General features: G+C 46.6%; 1 protein-coding gene across 1 annotated transcript; it reads right to left on the minus strand.

Annotated features, from left to right (window-relative positions):
* lef1 (lymphoid enhancer-binding factor 1) lies at nt 1–27,109 on the minus strand. The gene is made up of 10 exons (XM_068750658.1): nt 26,912–27,109; nt 24,965–25,034; nt 23,617–23,738; nt 7,855–7,984; nt 4,562–4,652; nt 3,632–3,751; nt 2,976–3,138; nt 2,131–2,238; nt 402–450; nt 1–35 (listed from the first exon to the last, which is right to left on the minus strand). The coding sequence occupies exons 1-10, from the start codon at nt 27,107–27,109 to the stop codon at nt 1–3; spliced, it is 1,086 nt and encodes a 361-aa protein (XP_068606759.1).

Here is a 27,109-nt window from a genome sequence, read left to right on the forward strand (position 1 = left end):
TCAGATGTACGCCGTTTTCATTCTCTGGCCTGTACCTGCAGAAAATTGCATTTTAAAAAATAAATAAATTGAGCTATCTGGAAGCTAAACAAGGTCAGCAGAAAGAGAAAACTGGAGTGCAGCAGGCAAACAAATGGTGCAAAGCCCAGAATCGGTAGGTAGTCCTGCAGAATGGAACAGACTAATCCCAAAGTAGGTGTAGTATGTGATGACGGGACGGGAGAGGACGGAACAAATGGATGGATGGATACAAAAAAGAAGAAGCGCTATACTGCTTGTGCAGAATCAAACCATTCCCCTCAGGCCAAATGAGGATTCTTATTCGATCTCTACCATGGAGTGTTTTTTTTGGTCAATGCAACTCCCAACTTTAACACAACTCGAAGAGAAGGCGCGCTTACCGGGGGCCGTTTCCTGCATCTTCTCCCGCTTCCGCTTCTTCTTCTTCCCCTAAAAAATATACAGAGGAACACATAAAGTGTGGCTCCAGCACTCACGCTCACTAGACCACTCTGATATCCTGCTGCTGACTGCCATGTTCACTCATCCCCTGCTGGGCAACCAACGAGCATCCCTTGGACTCCGGGCTCAGCAAGCCAACTTGCCACGCTGAGAGGGGAAGTGTCCGGCATCGTTTTGAGGCCATTTTTTATTTGTTCAGATAGACGTGAGACTGTTTGCGACCGCTCTGTCCTGTGCCTCTCCCGCTTTTGAAGTTCCTCTAATGACCGATATTAACATGAAGTGCATTTAAAAAAAAAACGCTCGGCGTAATTCGGCTAGCCTGGCACGGTGACTGAGAAGAGCGCCACTCTGTTTCCAGCGTGGTGGTGGGAGTGTGTAAGGATTTATAGCTTATGCAAAATCCCCCCGGGGGGGGGGGGGGGGGGACGACGACTATAGGTATAGATAGCAGCGTAGAGTCGCTCTAGTCAAATATGAGCATCACTTTGGTTTCCTGCTGCAAAGTCTGCTAATCCACTTATTCATGAGCTAATCTGCCGCCGACTGCTGTGGCAGACAGGGGAAGAAGAGAGACCAAGTGAGAGTGGGTGAGAGGAACGATGGGAGGGGGGGTACATGGAAAAACTATGAATGCTGCACGCTCTCCATGCCAGTGCGTTACCTATTTTGGGTGTTTCCAGGCATGATGTGCTTGCACTCAGCTGAGGATGGGCCACAGAATGGCGCTCCAAGGAAAGCAACATTTGCTGGTAAGAAATGCTTTGCGTCAGACTTACCGCTTCCCCATATCTTTTTTTTTTCTTTGTATGCCAAATGTGAGAAATCCCTGTACTTCTGTCCTCCCTGTCAAACAGGTTCGAAGTCACGACGATGGAAGCAAAACAGGGACAGGGCTGACTGTCACTAAACTGATGTCATGCACCTTCAACTGTGCTGTGCCTCATCAGGAGCAAAAAAGGAAAAAAGTCCCCCCCCCCACCCCCCAAACCAACCCCACCCTCTCGGCGAGGCATTTTGGCAGCGGAGCAGTGGAGGCAGAAGGAGGAGGGATGCTGTCGCTGTCCGAGGGGAGGCAGATAAACACCGCAAAGCACTTTGGTGGTGGAGTGAATGTGAGTGCCGGAGCCACACTTTTAAGAAAGGCTGGTGCTCTCTCTCTCTCTCTCTCCCACACACACAGATTCATTCACGCCACACACTGAAAGACAGACCTGACAACTTTGAAGTGACACACACACACACACTGATGTACACCCAAACACAGTCTATATTTGCAGAGGTTGCTGCTGCTGGATGTTGGATGCGCGATCCTGCCTCCTCTACCTCGTTTAACAGATGCTTATTGCATCCAAAAGCTCCATGTTGATATGGAACATCAAAGGCGAGCATAACCATTACCAGGCAGTTTCCACTCGCTGCGATATTAACAATGTCCGGGACGCTACAATCCATTTTTGTGGAAATAAAAGAAAAGTGAATCAGAGTTATGAATTATTAGGTTGAAACAAAAGCTTCCGAACAGGAGCTTGTGCTGAGCTGACGAGTGCAAAGTGGTGTGTGTGTGTGTGTGTGTCGTGCAGCGCTGACAAAGACACAACATGAATCAACCAACATACACACACACGCACAGACGCACCTCTGCCAGTCTGTTCTGGTGATACTTACATAGTTGTCTCGAGCGGACCAGCCGGGATAGAGCTGCATGTGGAGCTGCCGTTCCTTGCGGGCTAGCTCATAATACTTAGCTTGCTCTTCCCGAGATAATGCATGCCACTGTTCAAGCACAAAAAAGGAGATTAAGTGGATAATAGCAACCAGTCAATTACTGGCATGCAAGTTGCATGTTCCCCTGCATGAAGAAGTTATGAAACTGGTGCTTTGATTAAACAAAAATGCTTTGGTGGGGGGGGGGGGGGGGGGGGGGAATAAAAGAGAAGACAAAGCAAAAAGAGGGGGTGGGGGGGCACATGATGAAGAGATTAACATACAGAGAGTCAGAAAGGCAGAGAGAAGAGGAGGGAAAAAAAAGACTTTGATTTCATATCAAAATACTGGTTCCAATTTAGCAGAGCTTTTTATTCGAACTATGTCACTGAGCAATTACCCGACGCTGGCCACAAACTAAAGCTTTGCTGTGGCTCGCTGCCTCAACCGCCGGGCCTATTGGTTAAAGCTTTTAACACGGCTCGGCGGTTCCACTCCTTTCCCCAATCCTCAAAAGGAACACGTTTTGTCATTTCCATCCAGGCACATTTTATTAAAGACCAATTTGATGAAATGTCATGTTAGATAGGCAGCTGAGATGGGGAAGTAATTGGCTGGGGGGGCAATTAGAATGGCAAATAATTGCGCCTATAGTTCATAAAAGGCTGCATGTTAAAAGAGATAGAGATGCTGCTTTCTAAACCAACCGGGGCTGGGAGGCCGGTCCACGTAGCGTCTTTAGCGCCGCAGCGTAATCTGTGATTCCTCTGTGATCCGACCGCAATCAGGACGGCGGGCGCACCTACCCTTCGCCCCAGGATCTGATTGATGGCGGCGCTCTCCTTCAGTGTGCACTCGGCGACCACGTTTGCGCGCATCTCTTTCATGTAGAGCATGAAGGCGTTTAGCGGCTTCTTGATGTGCGGTCTTTTGGGCTCCTGCTCTTTTCTCTGTTCGTGCTGGGGTTTCCTGTAAAGACAAAAAATCACAACGCCGCAGAGGGAGGTAAAGCAGCGGGAGAAACGGAACCGTTGGGGAAATGAGAGGACGAAAGGTCAAAGGTGACGCAGGAAAGAAATGGCAATGGTGGCTGCGACGGCGTCAAAAGCAACCGGGGTCTGGATGCTCTCAGTCGATGGTGAGGCCATACATGCCCCCCCCCCCCCCCCCCGCGGGTTCATGAGCACTAATCTTGGACCTGTATCTATCCCTGGCTAAGCGTGTTATGCTCCCTGAGGCCACGTGAAGCATCGGCCTGTTATCAGAGTCCTCGCCACTTATCTGCTCACATCAAGGGAATGAGAAGGCTATGACATAAGTTATTTTTTTCTTCTCTTCTCATACTGTAGCACCGGAGACCACAAAATACCTGGAAGTATGTCATCTCAGAAAACCGCCGGGAGAGGTCGGAGTATGCAAACGCTTGAAAGAGATAGGATGCGTAGGTATTTGCAGGACTCACATGTGCATGATGTCCGTCTCGTGCAGAGGCTCGTGTTTGACCTGTGGGTTGACGATGGCCGGGTGGGGGATCCCTGTGGCGTGGGGACCTGGGGGGCCGGGCACCATGTGATGAGAAAACCTGTGAAAAGCGCAGACTTTGATTGATCGTGGAGGACGAAGGTGCCGGCGGCATGTCATCTGAGTTTAAGGGAAAAGCTTAACAAGCGCAAGAACAAACAGGAAGTAGATCTAAAAGATGATTTTAGCTTTTGCTCAAGTGTTTTTTTTTGTGTGTGTATTTTTATCTTTCCTGAAATAATTAAAATAGAAGTGCAGCAAAGCTTTAACGTCTCTGAGGGTTCATGTGGCCTCCAGAGAGCAGTCAGTGGAGAATTATAATAATATCCTGCCGGACGCAGTAAGCAAGACCACATGAAAATCTGCTCCTGCAAGAGTTACAAGACAAACGTAGAGGGCTGTGAAAAGATCACCCAAGTAGAAAAAAAGAAGACATTTACGTCTCAATTTTTTTATTTGTTTCGGCTTCCTTATTTTGTCAAGATTTACTGATCAATTGTACACTTCCTTTGTCCAAAGTCAGAATAAAATGGGGGGGAAAGTCAGGGAAAGTTCCCAAAACACAAAATAATTTAGGTTTTCAAATGGTCTGAGCAGAAAAGCAGGGGTAGACTGTCTAAGCTTAAACCGGTGCCTTATATCGCACTGTGTACGCCTAAAGCTCCATCATTTAAAAAAAACCATTGAGTTGATGGAGAAACAGAATGAAAGGCAGCACAGGAACGGGTCTGGGGTGCTGCTGCAGCCGTAGGCCGCCATTCCTCCGTTCTGTACACAAGCTGTGTCAGTGCAAGGAGACGGGACACCGATCGCGCCTTGTTTACGCGAATCAACTGTGCATTCCTTCGCATTTGGAGCGTCCCTGACTCACCATCCTAGCGGTGGAGTGATCTGGCCGACTCCTCCGGGAGAAAGGGAGTAGAAGTTGGCCATGTCTTGTCCAGGGTGCTGCCTCGGCATTCCTTGACAAACAACAATAGCACGCAACTGTTAGCTAAAGCATTAAGTATCATCAAAACAACGTTTGTTCTATGTACCGGTTAAAGCAGGTCAAAAGTGCAACACATTCAGCATAATGAACAAATTCACGCTCAGGCCAGTGAATATTAGCTTTATAAGGCGGCGGCAATATTTTTGATCCGGAGACGAGATAAGATTGGCATTCTTAAAAACCCATGTCGGGTTAAAAACGGCCTCAAACTGAGAATCCAGAATCCAATTGATGTCCTCCAAGGTTAGTGCGTTGCAGAGAGTAAGACGTCGTGGCAGTTTAAGCGTACCCCCCGCTCTCGCAAACTACGAGTCAAGGGCAGCGCCCGGCTTTAGCGCTCCTGTTGGTCACATTTTCCCCGCTTAGCTAGTCCTTCCAGTCTGTTTCATCGTCTCTAAGCTGTTAATTGAGGCTTCCGTCTTTGTGGCAGAGGCTGCTAGCGCTCCCCGTAGACAAGGGATTGACTTTTTACTGTCTGTGCATCTTCAGGACTAAGCTCCGCCGTCTCCACCTCGCCTGCCCCTGGTGGGTTTCAAGGTCGAGGTGCCCATTTTCCTGTAGCGAGACTTAGCTGAAAGACAGAGCTGTAAGACATTTTACTGGTCCAACCTACTTGTGCTTCATTAGAGAGCAGCGCAATAATAAGATTTAAAGTGCGTAGATGTCAGAGGAAGCTATTCCTAGGCGATCGAGCGTCATGTCGACATGTGTGTTCAAACACGTGCGCGCGCACACAAAGAAAAGAGGGAAAATGCCTGCAGATTAGCGCCGTTTTCTAATCCCTGCCAGACTTTTCCTCTCTGCCTCTATTTGTTCCTCTTCCCATTTCTCTCTCTCCAGGCTGTGGTCTAAAGGGGCCTCCCTCCTCAAGAGCAGCAGGGCGAGCGCGGGGGGGACGCTCATATCTCCGAAGCCAATGTTGCAAGGCCAGATCCATAGCTTGCACAGCGCTACCCCCTGCTCGCTAATCCACAATGTAACACTCCTGAGGGCAGAAGGGAAGGCGGTAAGGGGTGAGGCGGCGAGGAAGGAGGAGCCCTGTCATATTAACCTCGCCACTCACACACCCTTAAGGTGCCCAATTGCTCACTCCCCTTTTCACACTTTCCCTTTCAACGCAACTTCACGCTAGCATTTCCTCGCCCAAACAGCAACACTAACGTGATTCTTCTTGTGAAACCTGGAAACGATCTATATTTAAATTACCGTTCCCATGTTATGTTTAAATTTATTTCAACAAAACACACACACACAGAGAGACACACACACAGGGCCTTCCATCCCGCTTTGCAGCTCCGTGCATATTAGAGCTCATAATGAGAAAATCCATGATTGTTTTTCATAATTAACGAGCAGATCAAAGTCTGAGCCCACTAAGGAAGGACAGAGCAGCAATTGGTCGATACGAGAGAGAGAGAGAGACCGAAGCGTAGAGGGGGGGGGGGGGGGGGGGGCAGCAGCAAGAAAGAGAATAGGAGAGATTCGTTTTAAACATCTCCAGCTTAGCTCTACTGGTATACATGGACATGAATATGCCTAGGGAAATCATTTGCAGCTAATTCGGCAATTCGATCATTTGGACATGGATTTCTGTTGGGCTGCAAGTGCAAAGATCAAATAGAGTAAGAAAAAGAGCTCCGGGGGTCCTTTTCTGCTCCCCAGTGTTTGCCAGAAAGTCAGCAGTTCTCTACGGACAGGCAAGATGCACACCAGCAGCAAAACGGAGAGCATTACCTCACAAATTGTACTACATGACAACACATTTTTGAAATCAAACACTTGCATGTGCACGCAGTGTATTCATCGCTCGGTGTTTGTGTCAACACAACTGCTTCCTGCTCCTATTAGAAAATATTTAACAAATTGTGATGCATGATTCCTCTGACATATGTGGAGCACAGTTCCTTTACGCGTCCCGCTCCCTTCATCTCACCGTGCTGTGTACTCTTGCGCTCGCTTCCACATTGTTATTTATAGCTGGTCCCTCAGAACCTCCCAGAGTCATCTTCATCATCGCCTCCATCCTGACTGATCGCTCTCCTCCTTTTCAACTGGCAGCCGCAGGAGAAGAAAGCCAGGAAGAGAGAAAAGGTGTGGGAGCAAATTACGGCGGGGCCCCACGTCTTTACGCTTTTTTTTTTTTGAAGAGCTGCCAAAGACTCCAGCTGTGCGATGCTCGGGAGCTCGTCCTAACTGTCGAGATGCTCCTCTGCCGCTGTCAGAACGCCGGCTTGATGTTGCTACCGAGAGGCAAACGGTGAAGGGGAAGAGGAAAGAGGGCAGCAGAGCTCAGCCCGCCATCCCACGGGCTGCTTCAAATGAGTTCATGATCAGAGCTGATGGGAAGGATGACTTTGCTCTGACAGCGCTGGCAGACTGTTAGGTTGTCAAATTAACTCAAGGATGTCCTCCAACGTTCTCCGTCGAGCGATCGCGTGATATTTTGAATAAAATCTCACTTCAGTCTGCAACGCGTAAAGGCTGCAGAAATGAAATCTTGGCTGAAAACATATTATGACTTTTCCCGCAAGTGCAGTTGGCTTGATTCAACCTGACGGAGCAGTTGACCATCTCTCAGGTCCTATCACTCGCCTGTTTGCGACCCAGAAATGGGAGATGTAAAAAAGTAGCTAGTAGCCGATCGCAGGTAATTCACGCAGGCAGAAAACGGGCCAAAAAAAAATGTTTGAGAATGGAGTAACGGAGTGAGTTCCATAAGCTCCTTATCCTCTGTGCAGACAAAGAGATCAACAGCCATACGACGGGAACAATAAATGACTGCGACACTGATCGGTATCATGCTGTGGTTGTTTGGTTCGAAAGATTAAAGAAAGGGCTAAAGAGCTTTTTAAGTTGGAGAATAAGAGATTGCTTGTGACTGATCGGTAAAGATATGAAGCCTGAGTGGAGGTATCAGAATCTTCAGGTGAAAAACAAAATGCATGGAGCACCAATTAGTAGTTCTTGCTTTTCTCAGCCCAGAGGTTCAGACCATTCTAGTGCATTTGAAACACGTTTCTCACTCCTTTGAATCGTAACACAAATGGATTGAAAAGAGCATCTTCACTATTTTAGGAATAAAGGATCAGACGCAAAGTTGTTTTTGTGCAAACTCCTGCCCGACAGCGAGTTTTAAACTCGCGCTTTGAGTGATGAGCTTGTTCTCCGTTTACCTTTGTTGTTTGCATCCTGGGGGTGATGACCGGAATGGGATCCCGGGGCGAAGTGCTCGTCGCTGTACGTGATCAGCGGGGTGAGAGGGTGGACTGCATGGGATGGCTGCACAACAGGGACTTTGTTGGACTGTGGAGGAGGAGGGGAAACACATGAAGATATAAAAACAATCTGAAAGAGTGATGACATTGGCTTCATGTGCAGTATGGCCCTGTTCCTAACAACGCGATCTGGGGGGGGATGGCTCAAAAGACATGGGTGGTCTGCTTCTTTATGAGTTAACGAATAAAGTAACAAAAGAAACATTTCTAAAATTTCTTCTTTTAATTTAGTAGCTTGAGCAACTTTCAGCCTAGGTCAGCAGGACTGGAAAAAAAAAACAACATTCCCTGAGGGATAGAGGAAAAACAAGTCAAAGAGGTGCAGGAGAGTGCTTGAGACAGCAAAAGAGAGTGAGACAGCAAACTGAGCAGGAGCGTATGGGAGTGAACCGGCGATGGAGCAGAGAGAGGAGAGAGATTTGCTGGGCAGAGTTAGAGCACAGGTCTTAGGCGGCAGATCAAAGGCAGTCATTAGCTGGTGAATAAGGGGAGTTCATTACAGAGCAAGAGCCCGGGGGGGGGGGTGGGGGGTGGGGGGGGGATACGAGGGATGGGGGAGAAAGAGAAGGGGGGGTTGGCAACGGCGTCATAATGTGAGTGAGACAGATGTCTACAGCGGTACTCAATGCAGGGGAACTCACGCCAGTGGTGACCTGGCCACAGACCCCCCCCCCCCCACAACCGTGGCTGACTCAGACAGCCCTGCCTCACCATACATGAAGTAGACTGAGCCTGACCCAAAAAGAGCCCCCCCCCCCCGCCGCCCAGCCCCTGGCCGGCGGCGCTTTACGTGCTTCGGCAGCACATAACACATGGTAATACTTAGCAACACTTAAACTCCACTATTCACAATCTGAGCTGGAGTCAAAGTCGTGCCGCCGCTGGATGAAAAAAAAAAAAGGCAGAATAGTCATCTGTCCTTTACGGACGCTGGCGCTGTCAGGTGGTCGCCGGGGCGACGTTCCTGCAGTTCGTGCTAAGGCCCTCCTTGCCCACACACACACACACACACATCCACACAAAACCTCTTGGACACAATGGCAGCCAGAATGTCTGCATTTCCCCAAACCTCTTGCAGACTGGCACCGGTATCAACTTAAGACCCCCCCCCACCCCCACCCCCACCCCCTCTCTCTCTCTCCACACCTTCTGGGAATGTCCTGACCAAAACCTCAAAGGCTTTGTGCGGCGTTCGTTTGTGCATTGTGTGTGTTCGACGAAAGTCTCATACACTCGAGCACATGATGCGCCATTGACATCGGACCCCCCCCCCCCCACACACCTCTTAATGTGGCACATAATCTGGCACATTCTACATTGTGGCATTCGAGTTTGCAAGCGCCACCTGATTCTGTGGAAGAAACTTCCCAAGCCACAAAGCAAAGGCTTTCCCATTAGCTCAGGTGAGTGTTGTTCTGTGACCCTGATAAACAGGAGTCAAAGGTGAGGGGAATAATCTGCCAGTGTGGGGGGGGACCTATTTGCGAGGCCTGCTAACCGCCAAAGGGGGGTTAACTAGCATTGGGGCGGCCAGAGAATGCCTCCACCAGGGGCAAAATGATAGCAGCCATATTATTTTACGCCTCTCCGCTCCCATTTGTTATGCTGTGGGAATGAGATAGGAACCGGCGGATTATCATTTTTAGCTGGAAGTCTTCTTCAACTTGTAGCAGGCAAAACAAAAGAAAAAGCAAGTTGGCTGTAAAAACTTGTTGACACACACATAAACTGTGATACTGCAAAAATAAAAATACACGAAATGTGAATGCTTACTTAGCTTAGCCAGAGGCTTCCACGGCTGAAGAAAGCCCTCTGTTGGGCTTTTTCCCCGTTCCAAATGTCAAATCCTATTTTTGTCAACTTCTTAATAACGGCCTCCATCACAAAACTAGACAGCAGACATTTATTAATTTTTTTATTCCTATAATATATCGCACAAATACAATAATGAGCAGCAGGAGTGTCGCAATGGAGGGTTGTTTTTATTGTAAAGGAAAGATAATAGGCTTAGGATCCTTCTATTCATACGTTTGAGGGAGAGAGAAAGAGGAGAGGCTATGAGGGTTGAAAGGAAAACGTTTTATTTGGAATGCCATACACCGGCTTGGCCGGCCCTCCTAAAACAACTTCTCAGATGTGGTTTTAAAGAGAAGTTCATTGTGCGGAACTGGAGCTGGCAGGGAGCCCTCCATGGAGGAGACACTCCAGTGTGTTTCAGCACAGGGAGCCAGCGATTTGGGCATGCCGTCTGAAAATGGAGGGGGGGGGGGGGGGGGCGTTTCATTTTTGTTTCTTTTCTTGTTTCTCTCTCTTTTTTTCACACTTAGGATTTTACCGACGTCACACCGGTTCCTCTGAGCTTGTATTCCGTCAGGTTCCACCGACATCCTGCCATGTTTTCCAAGCACGGGTGTGTGGTGTGTGTGTGTGTGTTCGCACGTGCCTATGTGATGTGTGCAATAAAGGTCCCTGAAATATTGCCTTTTTAGCATTCCCCCCCGTCACAGCATGGCTTTTGTACTCCTCTCAATTATTCCACTTCTGCAGAGCAGAGCGGAAAAAAGGGAAAGCGGGAAATTTTATAATAATCACTTCCCACTTCTGTAATTTATATGCAATGAGGACTCTTGGTGCCTGCAGCTACAATAAAGTGTGCGTGTGTTTCACAAACAGCTGGGGAGATGGCAGCTCAAGCGGTGGCTATGGATTCCTACGCTGCTCAATCATTTCACAAAACAAAGCACTTCTCACCCCCCCCAAAAAAACATAACCTCATCAACCCCACTGTTTTCTGCACTGTTATGGCGAGGAGTACCAGCACAAGTTTGTCATTCATTTATAGTAAATAGCCAAAAGGAGGGTGTGTCCCATTGATGACGCGTCACCCCGAGACCAGGCGTTCACTCTCAGGTGTGTTTGTGTTCACGTCATCGGTCCTCTTCCCAACCGACGTCGTCCTAGGGTGCTTAATAAAAATAAAAGAGACTGTTACCCCCCCTCTTATAAAAACCAGTGGAGACCAACCTGAGGAAGGTTGAATAAATAACCAATTACCATTTGCAGAGAGGGTTGAACTCCAGCAGCTTTGAGCGGAGTGAAAATGGAATGTTTTATTGGGAGGGTGGCCCGTTGGCCGGGGTGCTTAATGTAACGAAACCCAATTAATGGAGAAGAAAGCCGGGCCGCCAAGAAAGCGAAGGAGCGCCATGTGCCCGGGGTAATGAGACGAACCGGCGAAGCCAACCACAGGGACAGTAGGGAAGGAGGCTGCGAATAACAGGGAGAGCCAGCCATGGGGAGGGATTTACATCTGTTGAAGCCAGCAGAATTTCTCTTTCTCCGTCCTTTCAGTTCAATCGTAAATTCTGCAGCCCTCGTCGGCGTCCAAAAGTCAAGGAAAAGGGGAGACACCGATAGTACAAATGACAGAACAATAGAAAATAGCTTGAGCAGCACAGATGGGCCTCAGACAGTAGCAGATAGACAATGATACGCTTTCAATGGTTAAACTGCAGCGCTTGTTCATTATGCAAATAACGCACTCTAAATACGCACCACTAATACTGACAAGCAAACGGATAGCAATGCATAAGAGCGCAGAAGACGCTGCATAAATTCTTCCCACTAACCGCCAAGCAGCGCAGCTGAAGTAGACGAGTTGGATTAGCCACCATCCTGCAGTCGGCATGGAGAGCATGCGCTCGGAGCAAATCGATCCCGCTCGTGTAAAGACGATAATGCGTGTGAAATACGCCTGCCCCAGATGAAAAGACTTTACCCGCTTTTTTCGAATGTTCAACTCATAATGTCTGTGTCGCCAAGCTATTTGTTTTACCCCCAAAAAAGAGAGAGAAAAACGATGTAACATAAAAAAAAAAAGATCCATATGATTCCAAATCAACAAGAGTGAGTTCAGCGATGTCCAAGTTATTGTTTCATGTAAAATGCAATGTGATGCTGTGTTTGTAAGCGCAGGTGTAGATATTGGGCCTGAAATGCTTCTGTGCCTGGAGGATTGTCATCATGCTTGCATTATCCAAGCTCAGTGTGGAAGGAGGATGATCAGCGCTGAGTGGAGGATCCTCCACTGCTCTGTTTGCAGTGTGTGTGTGTGTGTGTGTGGCGAAGTTGAGGTGGGGGTTTGGTCGCTGCTCTGGCAGAGCCCTCGGCGAACTGCAGGATGTTCACCTTGCAGCGGGGCACAGGGCTCATTATCACAGCAGGACGTGGTCACATCAAAAGGACTGAGGAAAGGGCAAACATTCTGCTGAAGTGGCAGCGTCAGCAGGCCTGCAAGCACACAGGCAAACACGTACACAAAAGGCAGACCGCTCACACACACACACACACTCGAGCTCCCACCCACTCAGCATCTGCACCCCCCCCCCCCCCCGCGAAGACCACAGCTATTCTCTGTAGCGTCGTCACCCTCCGTGAAATCTACAGAGAAATGATAAGAGAAAATTCCAACAATATTTGGAATTTATAAGACATAAGTTCCGGTTGGAATGTGGACACTTTCACTGTGTCTCGCCGTCTTAAAATTAGAATCGTAACATTTTCAGCTGTGTCATATTGCCTCATTTACCTGATCAGTGATGTATTTCAAACCAGGACGAATGTTAATCTTGGGGCTTGAATTTAAACTTTAAGCCGACCACAACCAGAACGTGTTTGGAGCACTCGTTATTTCTCTTCCTGAATTTATCAACACCAGCGACTATTTATAGAAACCCTGCCGCTGCATTAACACACCGCATGATTTATCAATAGCAACCAGCTCCGGTGTGCAGAGTGGCTACTCAAAGGCCTTGAAAGATACACACAAATAAAATTGCAGCACAAGTTAACTTCACAATACTGAAGATGGAGAGAAAGAGCCGGAGAAAATGCGGCGCAGAATGGAGGAAAAGTGCTGATGAGTTGCCTTATGTGGGAGCTTCATAGATCCGTCGAACAAGAGCGGATTTGCCTGCTGCACCTAGATAGTGCCCCCCCCCCCCCCCCCCCCCCACCCACCCAGCCTTCGCCCAGGTATTCTGGGCATGAATGGCTGTCAGTTTGGATTTGGGAGCTCAGCGCTGAGGGGGAAACTAGAGTGGGGTCTTTGTGCATCTCTACCTGTGGAGATCAGAGCTGGAAACAGTTCATTTCCCCCACTAGCTCCAGTGCAACACTGCGCGTTTGCATCCCCAGTAAGGTAAACATTAGCATTGCGAGCTAACCAAGAAGAGCTGAATATAGGCAGGACGCAGCAGGCTGCAGTGGCACTGCCATGTTGGTGGGGAACGGCACACGCTGGGAAAATGTGGACGGGGCGGCGATTTGAACGAGAGCTGCTTCTGCCTGAGCTGTAGAGAGAACTGACCTAGTTTCCCTCTGACTTTCATTCACACAGACGAACGGGAAAACACATCGTGCAAGAATAGAATAAAACGTACAAATATCGATGGTTAAATGAAGCCTACACAATTGAGGACTCAAAGGAACAAAAACACATTTTTGTAAACGGCCTAAACGTATTTCATCAGTTACTAAATCATTTCACGTTTCAAGAATATCGTGTCACAAGAAAGCCCCACTGCCCCAGGTGTCCTTACACCTGTGCCCCGGTCTCGAGCTGAACTTTTGACCCCGACCCACGTGATGAATGCTCTTTTCACTTCGCCGAACAATACTACATGCGCACGTGCACATTTTACTTTTAAAATAAGCTTCTCCCATAATTGTGCAAGCATCCGCGGACAAAAGCTGCGTTTTCATTATGTTCCAAATTATATGACCGTTTTTGTCTGTGGTTCCAACGAGGCACGGTTCCTACTGCAAGCGCTTAGAAGAAGCATTCATGGCTGCAGATCACATTGCAGACCTTTCAGCTTACGGACCGTGCAACAATACCGGCCGCCCCACTGTTTGGGTGTGATTCTGCGTTTTAAGGGATTAACTGGTAAAGGCTACCGACAACATGCCTTTCAGCCTGGAATTAGTCATTAATCGAACCACACATTTTAGGGCTCCTTTCTAGCCGAGCGCACGCCCCGGTTAAGATCTGAATGAAAAGCACAAAGCTATTCAAATCTGATCCCCCCCCCCCCCCCTCCAAACAAATGGCCTTACTCTCATCCCCGCAGACGCTGGGAACACTTCAAGAACCTCTCCAAGGATCGGAACGGACGGTCACACGAACACTCCGCCTCATCAATTAGCTTTGTGGTAGGGTTTTGTGAGCTCTAATACAAACAAAACAATGACCCCATGTACAACATGGCGACGGACAATGTCTGCTTATCCCTTGATGCCGCTAAAGAAATGGAAAATAGTGCATTTCGAGCGCACAAAGGGACTCCTTAGGGTAGGGGCATATGGTTGCAGCCACACTATAGGGCACACTCATGCACCTGAGACTGCTAATCTGCATGATAAGATACAATGAACACAATATTTCAGGGTGGAGTTCAGCTCTGGGCTGTATCAGCGCATCGCTAACCTTCTACACACATTTTCAAATTAAATATTTGATAGTGATGTCAATATTTTTGGGGCTGCTCAGCTCAGATTCACCTCTTTATTTATTTAATCAGGAAGTCTCATGGAGATCAAGATCTCCTTTACAGGAAACATGTGAGTATAAAACATGCAAACACACACAATAACACTCCAGACAACGAAACACACAAAAATAGCAACTCTGGTGACAAGCGACGCGTGAAGAAAAAAGGCCTTCAAAGTCCTTCAGTGGGATGATAATTTTAGACTCCTAATTCTAGCAACTTTCACGATGACACTTTGACGTCTTCACGTCACAGTGCATTGTGTGATATCTTGTGCACAACGGAGCCTAAAAATAGGATGCACTCTTTAACTGTTAGAAGTTCAAACAATCCAACTGTGGATCCACTGATCCACCTTGAGACGAGTTCTATTCACGGCGTCTGCAATCATGCAGCTTTGCAAAAAACAAACACCGGAAGTTATGGCTCGGAAATCTTACCGACATCCAGCAGAGTACGGTAAACTTTTGTAATCCCAGAATTACAATTCCGGGGTGGGGGGGGGGGGGGTAATGGCCTCTTTTCTATAGCGGGTGGATTTCAAATAAAATTAAGCACAGTCTTTGTCTCTGCATCATTGCACCAACATGTAGGGAGTGTCACTTTACGATGGAAAAACCTACACTGATTTGTAATGACGTGATGGGGGGGGGGGGCAGTGAGGGCAGATGTCTCCCACATCTTTCATCTCAAAAGATAAGGATACAGTGGGGGTGGATTGATGTGATGTTTTAGATGCATTCTTTGATGACGGGCAGCTCAAAGTGGAGGAGGCCTCTATGATGTCTCTCCATCGGAGGACATGAAAAGCGTCACCTGCCCCCCAAACCTCTCCCCCCCGAGCCGAGGGTTATGGCCGCGAGTGGATTTGAGGGCTCCTGCCGAGCCGGACGGTGGCTCTATTGATGCCACATAATCCATTCAGCGTGACCTTTATATTTTTTAGTAAGCTCCCACTTCCCTGTCAGCCTGCCTTGTTAAATTATTACAAACATCAAGGTCCTGATCAGCTACATTCTATCATAAAAGGATAGTATGTCTAATTTATTCAACGACTACCTCACATACGGAGAATAAGTGCCTTCCATCACCGAGCGGAGCAGTTCCGATAATCAAAAGAAACACGAAGCACAAGAAGAAGCTCCATCAGATGAACAAACACGTTCTTACTAGATATCTTTGTGGGTTTCATCATCCCGCATCAAGTGACTGCGGAGGGGGGGGGGGGGGAAATAAACACAAAGCCTTGTTCTCATCCCTGCGACATCAGTGCTCAGAGCACGGGGGAAGAAGGAAAAGCTCATACTAATTACCATTAAAGTGAACCTGGGAATTTTCTCTCTGCCCTTCCACCCGAACTCCAATTAATCATTTCTAAAATCCCGCACGAAAATATCACAGGTTTAACAAAAGATTTATATATATAATCATAGAATAAATAATCTCATAATGTACGCTAGGTGGTATTCGTCTTGAGAATGCAACTCCTACCACGTTGAACATTTGCCTAAACTCGAAGCAAGCATAATTGGGATAAAGCTCCTCAGTGAGCCGCATAAAAAAAAAGGCAGAAGGGTGTAAATTGTTACACGGCTGTATATCAAGACACCAAAACAGTTGCACAGATCAGACGGAGTGCGGCGGCGGCGGCGGGGAGAGCGCCATTCATCTCTGCTGTTTTCCTCTGCGACTCGAGGCCACTGCGTTTTTCTCCAGCCATAGTAAATTGGGCGCCTGGGGGGGGGCAGCAGCCTTGGCCAAGCGTGCATTTCGGAGTTGACTGTGGAGGGTATGAGGGATAGAGATATGGCACTGGAGTGTGTTTGTGTGTGGGGGGGGGGGGGGCTGAAAGGGTAGTGGAGGTGACATTACGCACATGTTTTAACACAAAAGGGGTCCCAGCTCGTTAGCACACCAACTAGCCGGCTCCATGGCAATCAGCTCTTGTCATTCTTTCTTTTCTCTCTATCCACCTAGTCATAAATACGGCGACATCTGCAAGTGTAATCACTCCATTGTGCCCTGATTTTCTGCTCTGCTGGACAGCAGCATGGCTGCCTGCTTTTCAGCACCTCTCCCTGTCCTCGCCCCACCCCCCCCCACCCCCCTCCATCCCCACTCCTTTCCCTCAAGTGCCCTCGCCTGTTCCATGGCTACTCCTGCGCTGGTGAGTCCCGCCGTGTCTCACAGATTAGAGCTCCGGTCACTCAGGTAACAAGAGTCACTAATCTGGTTGGGGTTGAATTACACATAATTGCCTCTGCACCGTGATTGATTTCAGCCCTGGAAAGGAAAAGACGAACCCCCCCCCCCTCCCCACACACACACACACACACACACAAACAACCCCACCTCCCTCCCTGCCTGCCTCTCTCCAGCGTTCATGAGCGGCAGCCAAGACTCTCCATCTAGTAGGAGGCAGGAGGCTTTGAACAGATCAAAGCCAAGGCCGGGAGCAGTTGTGCGCCCTGGGAATACGGGAGAGAGGCTCTCTGCTCCTCAGCCCTATTTTCTAGCGTCATGTCGGATTGCAGCTGTATTGCATTTCTCCAGTTTTCTTAATGCTCTTGGTTTTGACTTTGACATCACTGATCCCCCCCCCCCCCCCCCCCCCCCACACCCGCTCCTCGGTTTCTTCAAAAACAAGAGGAGGGTGGGGGTTTAAGAGCAAGAGAGGGGGGGGGGAGAGAAGGAAGGAAAGAAAAGAGAAGTGGTAAAGAGATCTCCAGACTGATTTGTATTTTCACAACTCCATAATTGGCCGGTTCAAAGGAGAGTGAGGGGAGAATGCAGCATTTGTTTTCAATTCCGCAGCCAATATGAAAGGAGCGACAAACTTTTTATGGGTTTCCTAAAAAATTAAAGACAGACTTTTTTCACAGTCAAAGGACAGGGTGCTTTTTTTTTTTTTACGGCTGAGACCACACAAAATGAACTGATAGCAAAGCCCTCCTCTTTGTCCTCCCACACAAAGCTCGATGGCGTGGCGCAGCTCTCGCATGTGCGTGCCTGTCGAAAACACACATTTGGTGCGCGCGCTGGAAACTGTCGGGCGAGGGGGAAAGCAGTTTGATGTTTAACGCAAAAAAAATAAAAACACAAAAGAGGCATGAAGAAAGAACGCGAGAGCCATAGCCATCTATTCATTTAACAGCTTGGCTAATAAAGCCTGGTGGCAAGAAGGCACCCTTTGTACTGCAACTATGCAAGGCCCTGCACCAGCCTCCTACACTGAGGACCATTAATATTTCAGCACTGTCAGATGCACATTGCACGCAAGCATCTTTAGCACACTCACACCCACAGCAGAAAAGAAATAATGAGCTACTGAAAAAATATGAAACAGCAAAGAGACGGCGGGAGGGCGAGAGGACGTTAGACACTGACCAACTTCATAGAACAGAGGGGCTATTGATCATAGATCTGTTTCTTAGCCGCACAAAGTGAGGGCTGTTTGGGCTCCTCTGAAGTCTGGACACAGTCATGAGGATTTGCACCCATGTTCACTGCCGTGCTCCTATTGTTCCCCGTGCTGCTGTTTGCTAGCTGGAACACTGCTCGCCTGTTGGACAGAAGTCAATAAAGCTATTCATGTTTTTTTTTTTTTACTATGTTTAAGTGTGTATCAGTGAGGAACTGTGGTCAACTTTTAGGGACACGGCGACCCAAAAAAGACCGACCCCGATGGATTAAGGATGATGTAAGAACGCATTCAAGGTATTTAAAAAAATTACAAACGACTATAAAATTGTTTGGGAGGTTGATTTGTAAAGGTATGAAAGGATAATAAGTTCCTGAATTCCAACAAGAACATCTTGACTTCCTTAACCTCTTGCACCAAAAAGAAAAAAAACCATGCAGACATACCACCCTGCAGTCTCCGATTCTGATCCACCCTGACAGGAAGTCCACACCCAGGCCATTCAAAACAGAATTGGGCACCAGGGCCAGCATTTTTTCAGGGCCTCCACTGACCCCTAGAGATCAGTGGCAGGCAGCTGGTGAAGATTGAGGTCCTCGGAGCAGGTGCTGCTGGCTCCAGCCGTGGAGCCCTGACTGGCTGGCTCCAGGCAGCACAGCTTGATTGGTTAAGCTTCATCCAATTCAGTGGGAGGATGGGGAGCGGAGAAAGTGTCATCATCCAGGAGTGCTTCGCTTTGAGCGCTAACACGTGCCCAAAATAAACATCAACCGGGGTTAAGTGCGCGCTCGCAAGCGCGCGTTTTCAGCACTTAATGATTTTCATGACTTCATGGGTGCCGATTTGATTTATTTTTTCTTCCATAAAATTAGTTTTCAGAATAACAGGGGGGCGGGGGGGGCAGGGGGATGCATGAGCACAGAAATGCAGCTAGCTTTTTAACACTCACACCACCCAGAAAAATAACGCTCAAAACGTCCCCATCCCGGTAAGCAGGCAGTTGCTCTGCTGTGCTCCATTTAGCAAGATGAAACACGCTGATAAGGTGATTGCAGCCACATGGCATCATTAGCGCCGTGCATATGGAGCGAATGTGTCAGCCGGCATCACCATACAGCGAGAGGACGAGAGCAAACCTTGGCGTTAATGGTGCTGTTTCTAAAATACCACAACCCGGCAGCACTACAAAGAGTCTGCAACGGCGAGTATTTCTTCTGTGTGAGGTCTCTGGCGCTGTCCTTCATATGTACGCCCATATTTCACCGTGGATGGTGCTGCACGGCAGATGACATCAATGTCAGGCCGTCTCTTTGATATGCACGATGCTGCTTGGAGAAAATTAATGATCTGGTTGCTACAGCCTAAAATGAGGCAATTACAGCCTGTCTTTGGACTGCCGCTATTTTTTCAGACTAAAATATACAGAATTGATGCTGCACTAATGGTTTTATTATAGAAAACGAAGCCAACTGACAGTGGGAAAATGTGCGATCCAGCTATTTAGGACTAAATGCTCCACACAGCCGCGCTAAACTTCACACATCGTGTTCAAAAAAGAAAAAAGAAAATACCGTACACACGGTACTTTAAGCTGCCATCGACAATATGATGTGTGCAACATGGAGAGCTGCCAGTAAATGTACGGTTCTCTCTAACAGGGATCTTCCACGGTAGTGCTGGGGGGGGCATGAGCTCGGGACACACATGGCACCGAGGGACACCAGAGCGGTCCTACCAAATCCCGTTAGGTAAGCCTGGGTTAGTGATTCCACGCTGCGAGACACTGGCTAGCAGATCTGTCACGTTCCCACCACATCAAAGGAAAGTACAGCGCTGCAACCCCCTCCACACACCCGCCCTTTCTCGCCACAAGGATCTGCAATTGAGGGTCCAATGGGGGGGGGGGGGGAGCATACCCTACCCCCACCACCACAACGGCAGCAGCGCAACTTGGCTCGAAAGAAAACAAAAATCTGTGTTTTTATTCTTTCCTCTCCTCAAGCTGTTGCACAGGCCATGGTGCCGTTCTGACACAGCTGGAGATCAGCAACACGTCTTCACAGGACAGGTAGGAAAAAGGCCTCCAACGTTATCTCATGAGCTCAGAGGTCGTAGGATTTCTTTAAACCCGCAGAGGAGCCTATAAAACATGGGATTTTTGTGATTTTAACAAAAAAAAGGGAAACAGCAACATGCACTGGTAATAACTCAGAACATATTCATGCGCTGATCGGTCGGTTAAAATCCTAAATTGAGTCGAGGAGCAAAGACGCATTATCTCAGATACTTGGCCAAGACAAACAATCAAGAACCCACGGAAGCCAGAAGACGCACAATTCTCTTCCATAGTCACAATATTCTCCTCAGTTTCACACACCGAAAGGCCAAAGCTTATAACAGCACAGAGTATGAATCACAACAAGCACCAAGCGTGCTTCGTGTTATCTCGTGCATCTGGAAAGGCTTTTGTCGGCTGCCACGAATGTAACATTAACCCCCGATCGCTGTTACATCTGCATGAGAGATGACAGCAAAGACTATTTTCCAAAGTTACAAGCCCTTGTAGGAAAGATTAAACCTTCTTATGTCCCGCTATAACAGAACTAAATGAATGCATTTGGTTTCTGCAGCTGAGCAGCTTGCAGTTGCAAAACTGATACACATAAGCACAAGTGCAACCGTCTGCAGCCCAAATTCAACGAGCACAAAACACAGAACTCTCCACCACGGGTCCATTTCTCTGAAGGAAGACTGTTGGATGTAAATTTAGCATGTCCATAAAAGCAATTCCTCATTAGCGCACAAGGAAAAAGTTCAATTTCAAGAGCTAAATAAAATGCTTAGAATTCCAAAGATATTAAAAAGGCACCTCTCTGTTACATGGGAGGTGGTAAATACACAGATTTGAGTCACGGCCCAGTAAACTTGGAACCATGGAAAAGAGAAACCAGAAATAAAATCCCAAAATCAGCACAAAAAAAAAGCACTGATTCACTACTTGGTTGTTCTGTGCAGGAAGCGTTTGGTTAATTTTTCATAAAATGCTCTGGAAATGAAACATGATTGGACGGGCGGGTGGACGCAGGGTGGACAGAACCCATGATTTGTACCCCCCCTTTGCTACACTTCCTGCTCGGAATGCCCTAAAGACTTCCCAATCCGAAAAACAGCTATAGTCTACATAAACATCGGGGTATTCATAACCAAGCAGTGAACCTTTTGAAGTGGCCGACATTGTTTAAAATCCACATGCAAATGCAACTGAGCACCATTAGGCGTCTTGGCACAGATATCTTAGCTCTTGTGGCAGAGGAAACTTATAAAGCTGGAAGCCCTAAAATCTGCTGACAATCAGCTACTCCCAACAGCTCCATCACGACTGGACGGCATGTGCAGGAATGTCATGGTCAATGGAAATCAATCTAAACTACTGGGATTGGGGGGGGGGGGGGGCAGCAGTGGAGCTGGGGATGGAAGAGAATGAAAGAGAGAATGAGCCTTTGATGTCGGTGAAAACTGATCCCAGGCCTGCAGATACTGCGGCTGCGGTGGCCAGCAGCAGAGGCAAGCGAGCTGACATCAGTGAGAGAGCCAGAGGGACTCCGTGTTCCGTGAGCCTTCCACCAAGACTCGTCTCTTTTTTTTATTGGATAAGTGAGAGAAACGTATATAAAATGACTACCGTTTTATTGAAGACAGGGCGAGGTGGAAAATTGGGGCGGAAAAAAATAAAAGAGCAGCCATGACAAATGAAATGAAAGCAGGGCTTTAAAAGTTTTGGCAGCAAGTGCCTCGCCTAATTCATTTGCAGTGATTGGTGATTTCCTCTCGTAGAGTCAGCGGCTCCCCATGCAGGCCTTTGTGAAATGCTGGAATAATTCATAAAACCAGCCAGGAAGAGAATTTGGGAAAAACAATGCTTCCCAGATTTCCCGAACTGCTCTATGAGTGAACTGAAGAGGGATGAATCACGCGCGTAAATAAGTATAATGTTTTCTCCGCAATGTCGTATACCCTCTGCGACTTTTGGCAGAGGTGGAGCAATGCAATTTTAACATCATTCCGTGGTAGAGTTGCGTGTGAATCGTGCTCCTTTAGACGCAGCATGTGGCATCTGCCCCCCCGACAATCAAATCCGCCTCTGAAAAAGCTGCTCTTGTGACACAGAACTCCCATTTCACAACGTCACTGCTTTAAAAAGGAGCACATGTGTGCACTGCTGAAGCACAAACAGCCCCCAGAGCCTCTGGTTCCCCTGCTCTATATGAGTGTGTGTGTGTGTGTGTGTGTGTGAGCCCTGTATGGAAGAGCCACAACAGAACCCAAATGAGTTTTCTTCCCAAGTGTGGTGCAGCCAAATCGACAATACAGGATTAGCGTGGACAGCTGCTGGTACTCCCTCCCCTTTTTTTCTAAAGTCTGTCTTGAGAGGAGAAATTTGCAAACGGGACAGACACAGGAAGCCGCCAGAGAAAAACCTGCAGCTGGCCTGAAATTAATACTGCTGCAGGAACTATATCTGCAGCAGCGCACGCTGCCTCTGGACGGGACTGTAAACGCCCCTGCAGGGCAGCCTCGGGCACGGCGTGCTGCCTTCAGAGGGCTTCCTTGGGCCGGGCGGACATGCGTCATTTGCGTTTAACTCGTGCTAATCTTCTGGGAAGCATTGTTGGGATTCGGTGCTCAAAGGGTCAAAAGTGGTCATAGAGATGATGAGGAAGGAGAAAAGACAGTTCATGACAATTCATTCAACAGACTGGAAGCACTTTCATTTTGGTTTTTATCTGCATCATATTGCAGGAACTTTAAGCATGTTAGTAAAAAAAACAAAAAAAAAGCGTGTTTCATTCATTGATCATGTTTTACAGGTATTGTTTGCTGATGAAGTATTGATTTCCTACGTAGTATGAGAGTAAATTCAATGCAGCTGATTAAAGATTTCACGTCATGCTTATGAACATCCTTTTCTAAGAGAGGACAGTCCTACATCGTAATAATGTTATTTAGAATCATGTAGGGCTGCTAGTAAAGATTATTTTTGAAATAATTCAAATATGATTTTTTTTTTTAGAAATTGATTGTATGATCTGTAAAAGAAATTGTTAAATCAACGTTGATGTCATAAAAGTAATCACAGCTCACAGATATCTCAATATATCGCACCTATTTTTTTTATTAATCAGCAGTCCAAACCAAAAATATGGATTTTCAGTGACTGCAAATATTAAAATAGACACAAAATATTAGCTCAAAAAACAAATATTTGTTCTTTTTAATGTTCAGTAACAAAAAAAACTCACATCTCAAAATTCTGCATGATAAATCAGATCCATTATAAGCACCGCTAAATTAAATTATTTACATTTATAATAATTGATCCATATGGATCTTGTAGACGTTGGATAGTTTAGATCACTTTTGATAAGACCATAGAAGAAGAAGAAAGTTTGTTTAACCCGACCAGCCGCAACAGGAAGTAAAATCTAATTTACGAAAAACAAAAGCAGATGCATTTCGGCCTTTCAGCATCACTTTACCAACTTTTAACAAAAACAAAAACTTCAATAGCTAAAGAAAATATTTTTATCCAGGCGTACATAATGTTGAATCCAGAATCATTTATTTAGCATCCTTTCTTTACAAAATTCACACACATTTCAAAGTTTCATAAAAAAGTTGAGTACTGACCATTCTGGGCATGGGCGGCGAGAGGGAGCCGTTGTTCATGTAGGAAGAGTCGTTCATGTTGCTCATCATGATGTAGCCCGGGTAGTACGGATGGCCTTTACTGTACATGTCATGGAGTTTTACTGATAAAAAGAAAAGAGAGAACATTTACAGTGCGTTTGCAGAATCTTCACAGGAGTCAGATTCTACAATTTATGAGCTCCAAATCTATTTGGATTTGTCTTTACAGTGGAGCGATTAGCACATAAATCAATCAAACCTAATATTTTTTTACAATTCTGCTTGTGTTTCAGTCAATAAATCCGTAAATATAATAATTAGTCAAGAAATCAAGAACTCAAAGTGCGCCTCCCTGTTTTGATGGCGTAATGATATCACTGTTGATGGCTTTAACCCATGCCCTATTTTGCGGCGGCCTTTTGTTTGTGCCCTTTCTCCCTGTCTGGAGAGGAGGGCCGTATTATGTAGAGCAACAATGGAGCCCCTCTGTGCCAATTAGCACCAATTAGAAGAACATACAGACTGTGTCAAAATAGGAGACGCCCCAACTGTTCCTCTGCGCCTTTGACCTGAGAGGGGGGGGGGGGAGTTTTGCACAAGAGGCCATCACTTCGACTTGTGAGCTGCGTAATAAGGCCGGGGCGGGGGGTGTTGGGTTGTGGCGTGTTGCCTTTTGGCAACACGGATCTTGACGAAAGCCAGTGTTTGGTTTGAAGGGGATCCTATTCAGGAGTGAAAGGGGAACAAAGAGGAGCAACGCTCCTCCTCAAAACCACAACGGTGACCTGCTTCCAGGGAGGTCAGACGACGACGGCGAGAGAGCAATGAGCCCTGAGCGGGAATCAACATGCTGTATGTGTCAGCGCAGCCTGGGGGGGTATGTGGGAAACAGCTCATTGGATATCAAGAAACACAATAAATGCTAGCCTGAATTCACTTTAATGGCAGGCTTTTACTACAGAGCTCATCCCCGCGTGCGGTAATTTGTCTTTCCATTGGAATATCCTTTGTTTTCCCACCAGCGCAGGCGCCCTCATCTACGAGGGAGGCGCCAGGTAGCGGTGTCCTTGAAGGTATCGCATGTCCTGACAAGACTTAAAGAGATTATCTGTCTGAGAGCAGCAGAAACTGGGGGCTCTGATAAGAATAGGAGCAAACAGTGCAGGGGTGTGACCGATCACTTCTTGATGGGGTGAAAGGGGGATGGCACTCTCCCCCCCCCCCCCACACCCCCACACCCCCACTCCAAACCCAACTTCTCAAGCTTTCAGCAAGAAATGCTGAAAATCGGCTGCTTCATGGAGGCATGCAGATTTAACACGCTCTCGCTCCAGGCTATGTCACTTACCATCCTCCGGATGCAGGTCTCTTAGTTTGTCATGATATAGATCGTGTGGTATTTGGGACTGTGTCGCTGCCTGTGACAAAAACAAACGAGTAAAAAAGGAGAGAAATAAGATGGATAAACAGATAGAATGCAGATGCGCACGTGTACACATCCTGATGCGCTCAAACAAATGCTACTAGGACAAATCCTGTCCATTTTCTATGCTTGTCACCAAAATAATATTAAGCATGAACACACACACACACACACACACACACACACAGAGAGAGAGAGAGAGAGCGAGAATAACCTTCAAACCAACCACTTAATTAAGCTTCATGTCCTTAAGGATCTTACAAATTAACTTGTTTTCAATACCATGTAGGTCCGCTCTCTCGTTTTCATCTCTCTATTCAGGCCTTCTTATAAATAGAGTGCATTTATGCTGTGAAATAAAAGCACATATATGCAAAATTAAATAGGGATATATCATCCCAGAAAAAGAGAACTTGGTGATGACAATTTTTGTTTAAAAAAAAAATATCTGCCCTTCTTGAATACATTTCCTAGGGATATATCATCCCAGAAAAAGAGAACTTGGTGATGACAATTTTTGTTTAAAAAAAATATATCTGCCCTTCTTGAATACATTTCCTTTCCCATTTCAAATCAGGATTGGGAAGAGGACCTCGTTTTGGAGTTCACACCCCTTAGGATGGCTGCACTGGATTCTTAATTAACATGCAGCCTTCGTCTCGTTCGTCTCTAGGACATTTGGTGGTAAATGTGAACAGTCTCCTTCAGGATGTGCCCAAAATGTTATTAAGACTGCAGAGCTAATGACAAAAACTGCCGTCTAACTTGGTGATGGGAGATGCATAGCCTGCGTCTTGATCCCACAGTGTGGGTAGCGGGATGCAGAGAAAAATTAGAAACACATTTAAACGGTTTCAAGCCTTGTGTTCATTTAAATTATATACATTTTTCCTAGTGTGTAATATAACGCACCAAACCAACAATCTAAAAGATTCCTCATTAAAAACTCCCGTTATAAGAATTGACATCCCAAATTAATTCAACACATTTGAATATTTTTTTCTCCAGGTGGATTCTTCTTGCCTGATTTTTAATCTGATAACTAACTAATGCAGAATATATCAACTGTGAATGTGTTTCGCTCCAAAGCATTGCAACCATAATTTATAGAACAGGCATTATAATAAAGAAATATGGGGATGACATTATAAACATATAAACAAACAAGTCTGGTGACAAAACAATCCAATTTTGTTTAGGTTATATATATTTCTCATCTCTGACCTTTGAAATGAATGAATCATCATTTCTTTCTGTTTGGGTTCCAGCCATGTGTGAGGGATTCGTGTACAGCTGCTAAGGTTTATATTCCAGCCATGCTAACACAGCTATTAGCCTACTTGTCATATAGGGGTCTCCCAAAGCCTCAGTTTTTATGTTTAAAAATTTATTTACCATGAATGTTTCTCCAAATTAAACAACAGATTAAAGAAATATAACTGGATGGCAACTGGGATTATGTTTCCAAAAAGGGTCTTCAATGTTAATGTTGATTTTTTTATTTTTTTATTTTTACATTTTGGCATTTTGAGGAGCAATTTATTTTCAAAAATGAACAAAGTGAAGAGATACTGCATGGTTAAATGAACCTGAACTCAGTTCTTATAGATTTTAAATACTGTATGTATAATTAGCACGATTAATATACATGATTAAAAAAAACTGAGGAGAACAGGATTTAATTTTGGGGCCTATATTTGTCAATTTTCTTCTGTTCTGCTCAATCCTTTAAAGTGAGGAAGTTCCAAAAGGTAAATAATAAACCAGGTAAAGTTTTTCTTTTTTTTTTTTATAAAGGCTGGGCCTCTCCATTTGTTACTGGACTTTCTTCCTCTTCCTCATCATCACTACTTGCAGGCTGTATTTACTCACATCGCGGGTGTTGCTGTTCGGGCTGCTCTCCGACTCGTGGACCAGAGATGACTTGATGTCTGCCAGGTCTCCCTCTTCCTCCGAGTGGCTGAGCTCGGCGAAGATCTGCTCCTTGTGCGGGTCTCCTTCGTCTTTGAACGGGATCATTTCGTCCGTGGCGCACAGCTCCGGGTCTCCGCCGCCTGATAGCTGTGGCAT

Source organism: Brachionichthys hirsutus, chromosome 17, assembly GCF_040956055.1.
Source record: "Brachionichthys hirsutus isolate HB-005 chromosome 17, CSIRO-AGI_Bhir_v1, whole genome shotgun sequence".
Taxonomy (NCBI): Eukaryota; Metazoa; Chordata; class Actinopteri; order Lophiiformes; family Brachionichthyidae; genus Brachionichthys; species Brachionichthys hirsutus.

Bases quoted from the DNA above. Each gene is read 5' to 3' on its own strand.
- lef1 (XM_068750658.1), bottom strand. From the start codon at position 27,109: ATGCCACAGCTATCAGGCGGCGGAGACCCGGAGCTGTGCGCCACGGAC. The intron at 23,739-24,964 runs GTAAGTGACATA...TCTTTTTATCAG, and splicing joins AGACCTGCATCCGGAGGATG to TAAAACTCCATGACATGTAC. The intron at 451-2,130 runs GTAAGTATCACC...TATATTTTTTAG, and splicing joins GGTCCGCTCGAGACAACTAT to GGGAAGAAGAAGAAGCGGAA.